The 5,551-nt window shown below is 32.6% G+C and overlaps 1 protein-coding gene across 5 annotated transcripts in view; it reads left to right on the forward strand.

Moving 5' to 3' along the window:
* LOC106462175 (synaptotagmin-15-like) overlaps positions 1-5,551 on the forward strand; it is a 115,260-nt gene that overhangs the window by 20,778 nt on the left and 88,931 nt on the right. For all 5 annotated transcript variants that reach the window (XM_022389357.1, XM_022389361.1, XM_022389359.1 and 2 more), the window contains exon 5: positions 1,031-1,175. In XM_022389357.1, the coding sequence (XP_022245065.1) occupies positions 1,031-1,175 (145 nt within the window). The remainder of the gene's footprint in view (positions 1-1,030; positions 1,176-5,551) is intronic.

Raw genomic sequence — 5,551 nt, forward strand, 5'->3', positions numbered from 1 at the left:
CACTATCCATACCAACCAGCCACTATCCATCTATAATAAAAGACCTACCAGTCACTATCCATCTATAATAACAGACCTACCAGCAACTATCCATATGTAATAAAAGACCTACCAGCAACTATCCATATGTAATAAAAGACCTACCAGCAACTATCCATATGTAATAAAAGACCTACCAGCAACTATCCATCTATAATAAAAGACCTACCAGTCACTATCCATCTATAATAAAAACCTACCAGTCACTATCCATCTATAATAAAAGACCTACCAGTCACTATCCATCTATAATAAAAGACCTACCAGTCACTATCCATATGTAATAAAAGACCTACCAGTCACTATCCATCTATAATAAAAGACCTACCAGTCACAATCCATCTATAATAAAAGACCTACCAGCCACTATCCATCTATAATAAAAGACCTACCAGTCACTATCCATCTATAATAAAAGACCTACCAACAACTATCCATTTGAATAAATGGAGCTAAATAAAAGTGAGTGAATGATCCTGTATTTTTCTTATTTAAAGAAAAATTATGTTGTCTCCTGGTAATTGGAAGGATGGGTAATTTGTCGACTATAATTTATGAACTAATAGAAAATATGTACATTGTAATAGATAGGCTTTATGTTTGATCAGGTTCTTAATTGAAATTACGATTAAAGTTTGCAAGTATTACACACCTAGGTTTATTTGTCAAGTTCTTTTGTACGTAGATAGGAACGTAGTGGAAATGATAACTATTTCAGTATCTTTGAACGTATCATTCACTTTGATTAAAGAAATGGTAACACTTTCATATGGATGCACTGAAATAAATATACCTACCCTTGCTAATGTATAAAGTAAGCCTGACGTTAGTTAAGCCTATTTTGCTATTGTTCACTTGATGCATTCATACTATTTGAAATTTATTGTCACGTCATTTTTTTTGTATAAATTAGCAGTCACGCAAAAAATGAAGAGAGGTTTTGCAGCTGTTGTTGATCTAATTCTTCAGTAACTTTAATACTGCCTTACAGCCACTTGAAAACCTCGGTCAAGTTCTTCTTGCATTGAGTTACTCATCTACGAAGAGTCTGTTGACAGTTAGCATTCTCCGAGGACGAGACTACCGAATTAATCCAGCCGTTGTGAAGACTCCTTTAAAGAATTTATGCAGTAAAGGTAAGAAGGACGATTATAAAGAGCTTGAAATTACATTGAATTTTAATTTACCATCATTTCCTATTTACTTATCAGCTCTTTAAGACTGTGAGTAGAAAAAAATCACTTTGTGGTTGTTTAGGAACTACCTCTGATTAATAACTTGGGTTAAAACGTATTTTAATCTTAGTTATTGTCTCCCGTTTAGCCCTAATAAATCTTTTAGTTGTTGCTTTTGTTTGTTTGTTTGTTTTTCCATTGCAGCAAGGGCCAATTTTATGCTGGTTAGCTGCCGTAAATATATTGTTACCCCAGTTAAATTAGTTTGTGAAGACGACTCTTTAAGGAGAAATACGTCTTTAAGGAGGAATAAAACTGAATTAATTGATTTTCAACTAGTTATATCATTTGAATTTAGAGTTTCTCTGAGCTTTAGAGTTATTAGGTGAAGAATAAAACCATGTGAGTTTAAAATCATGTAAATTGTACCACTAAAAATGTATAAAAATCCCTGAATAAGTATTTACTATGTTTTTAATCTATAATATATATATATACAGTATTAGACATATGTATGGAAACAATGAGAAAAATAATGTTAAATGCAAATACTTCGGAAATGCTATTCCTTTACCGTGTGAAAATGAACTGCTCCACAATGAAGTCAATGTTGCAGTTGATTGTCATCCAACTAATCACAAAGCAATACACCAGTATAAAGCCTAAAAACCTACAGACAGTCATACTATCCCCAGTAATGTAGTGTAAATCAGTTATTACTCATAACTCTGAAATACTGCATAATAAGCATGGTCTAAGAGAATCCTTGTGAAAAAGCATAACAACACTCTGCGTTTTAGAAGAATCTATATGCAAGTCTCTGAGAAGTGTACGTGAAACTGGCTTTGTTAATAATAGAAGTATTCGAGGGACAAAACCAAAAGTAATGTTAAATATTTCAGGGTATATTCTTTATCAGATTGATGACGGTCAAGTACAGATCTTCCCAATATCCTTGTTGTAATTACAAGTGCAAATATTATTTTAAGAAAGAAAAAATAAATATTACCATGAAGTGATTTCAATATACCTTTAGTTGTTTAAAACCCATTGATGAGAAAAGGTAACAAAAAACAAAATAAATTATCATTGAACTATAAACAGAGGAATAAATAAAACTAGATACGTGTGCTTTTTATAAATAACTTCAAATTCGAATAATTTGACAACAATCAATGGCAGAAAATGAACGGTATTATAACGGTGTAATATCTACAGTAAAGCATGGCGGGGAATCATTACAAGTTTGGGGCTGTATTTCAGCTATTGGTATTGCTGATTTACACAAATTAATGGCACATTGGCTGTTGACAAGTATGGGTAAATTCTGATCGACCATGCCATTCCTTAGGAACATGGCTAATTGGGAAGAAAATCAGCTGCCAGCAAGATAATGATCACAAGTATGCAGAAAATGTGATGAAAAGATTTATTGACGTTAAAGAGACTGACCCACACCCATGATTTGGTCTGTACATAGTCCAGATATCAACATTATTGAAGCTCTATGGGCTTATGTAAAATCTGATAAGGTCAAAAGATGACCAAATAACTTGTAGCGAGTAATATAGGACATTTGATAAATGTTGATGAACTGTTTGGCAGCATGAAAACAAGGTGTAATACTCTGCTCAAGTATTAGGCTCACATGAAGAATACTAATGCATTGCTCAAAATATTCGCTTTTCATTGTGTCTTCTGTGTTGATGTTTTGTACCATAATCGAATTCACCATCTAATTTCCATTACTCATTGTCTGTGACTACTATATGTATATCGCTCGTGTGTTTCCATTATTAGTTCCAGTACTGTATATATATATATATATTTAGTGTTTAGTAATTTGTTGTTGTTTTTCTGAAAAAGTCATGGTCCATTTAATTCTAATTGCCAGACAATCACACTGAATAGAATAGAAATGAAACTTTGTTTTTAACGAAAAACACATAATCTCCATATGTTTTTTCAAAATGCAGTTGTAACAAGCTCAGATGTAATGTTTCCTACGTTTAAAGAAGTCCATCTAAAGTGTGTAGATTTTTTCTAATTCAGTGCTTATATCTATACACAGATAAGCTGGACAGTTTCGTAAAAGTGACTTTAATGTGCTCAGGACAGAAAGTAAAAACAATGAAAACATCAGTCGTGTCTTCTTCCCAAAATCCTTTATACAACCAGAGTTTCCATTTCGTAGTCCCAGTGAATTTTCTTGATGATTCTAGTGTAGTTGTAACTGCCATGGCAAAGGGTTCCTTTAATCAGAATGCTGTGATTGGTAGGATCGTGTGTGGACCTTTTCTACATAATTCAGGAAGGAATCCCACTTTTTGGGGTGAAATGCTACGCAAAGACCACCAGGTTGTTAGATGGCAAACTCTATATCACTAAAATTGATAATAAAGAAGAGTGAAATATATTATCTCATGGATTAGCCACTATAAACCAAATACAATAAGGATTTCATTCCACATTTTCATATAAAGTGAAAAAAAAGTGTTGTTGCAACCTTCTGGAGTTCTTCGGGATATTTCACACTTTACTGGTAAAATAGATATGCTACTCCAGTTGGGTTATCTTCAAGTTTTAACTCAAGGGATGATTATTGGGAAGCTTAGAAATTTTAAGACGTGTAACTGAAGACATAGAAAAGCTCAGACGTAATGATATGTAACATCGTCTTGTCGGAATGGTGGAATTCAAGTGTCATATTGTCTAAACGAAAGAGAAATATAACTGGAGTTGTCTTAATATTGTGTAAAATAGGAAAATTTGTTCGATTTCAAAAAGCTTAACTGAACCCTTTGCAACTTTCAAAATTACGTAGGCCAATTTTCAACTTATGAAACTTATTTATCAATAACTTAACAAACGTTTCCAAACACAATATTTTCCTGTGTGGCGATTTTGAGTGTGGCAGGACGTAACTGTTTGGTAACGAGTGCATTGACGGGCAGTTACCACTAGAAAACGTGGAAGTGCACTCAGTCAACATCTAATGTTCTAAATGGAAAAGTACTTCAGAACATGCAAGCCGGTTGAAATAAGGGTCAAAATAGAAGAATGGTTCTATTAGACTTCGTAATATTTCTTCACCAAACTAATAACGTAGAGTTCTTGGAAGAATAATAATCAAGATATGGAAAAATAACGAAACAAGTCAAGCAAATACAATACGCATACCTAATAGAATAATTACATAATAACAGTGAAATATCTACATTACAATTCAGTGAACTAACTTACTCTACGAGCTCGTAATCTTGAAGCTCAGAAATCGACCGACTTCTAAAGTTGTTGAATGCCTCTTTAAATAGGAGAGCTTGCAAGCCAACCAATCAAAGGTAGAGTTTTGGGGGTAAAATGATAAGTTATATAAATATATATGTATGAGCATTACCACTGTATAAATAGCTGCATTAATCACATCTGTTCTCAACCTCATGAACAGGGTAGGTGTATTTGTTCTCTTACAGATCTAAAGAAAATACATATACTCCCCCCCAAAAAAAAATTCCCTAGGTTATCACAATCAAGAAAATTATTTATTTTTTAATTTTCCAAACTTTCTATCAAACGTTTGTGTATTTTTTTTATGTTTTGTAAATGTAACCTAGTACTTTCATGTCAGATGACGTACAATGTACAACATTGTTTACTCTAACATTTTGGATATTACGAATATTTTACATGCACTTTTTATGCACCTGTACTGTACCTTAAAAGTAATCAATAATTAAAAGAAAATTAATTGACAAACACTATCCGTTTCATCTTCTGTCTATTTACATAAAAATGATTAGTGAAAACATAGTATAATCAAAATAAATATTTATATTATTTTAAAGCATCGTAAAATATTGAAGCTTACAAACTATATATTTAAGTACTAGCTGTGTACCCGTCCTTCGTACGGGTTGTGTGTATAAATAATACATTAATTTAACAATTAACAAACAAATTACTTGTACATTATTTACATTACATTTTACATTTTTTATTGTACATTATTATAACAATTAAATATAAGTTAACAAAATATACTGTGAACCATGTGCTAACTGCGTCACTTAGAAAAAACGAAAAATGTCAAATTGTGATTAGTTGTACTTGTGTGTTTGTAGTGTATCACACATCTGTGAAAAAATTAGTTTTATTTACCGAAGAGCCTCTTGATAGACGACATTGGAAGTACATCCACCTGGGACATGGATAAATAGGCTGAGAGAAAATCTGACTCTTGAGCAGGCTACATATAGCTGCCCGTGTGAAAAGCAGTCAGATCCACTGAGCTCTACCCCGGCAGTGGACAATGTCTGGCCCTGTGACTTATTGATAGT

Source organism: Limulus polyphemus, unplaced genomic scaffold (assembly GCF_000517525.1).
Source record: "Limulus polyphemus unplaced genomic scaffold, Limulus_polyphemus-2.1.2 Scaffold1110, whole genome shotgun sequence".
Classification (NCBI taxonomy): Eukaryota; Metazoa; Arthropoda; class Merostomata; order Xiphosura; family Limulidae; genus Limulus; species Limulus polyphemus.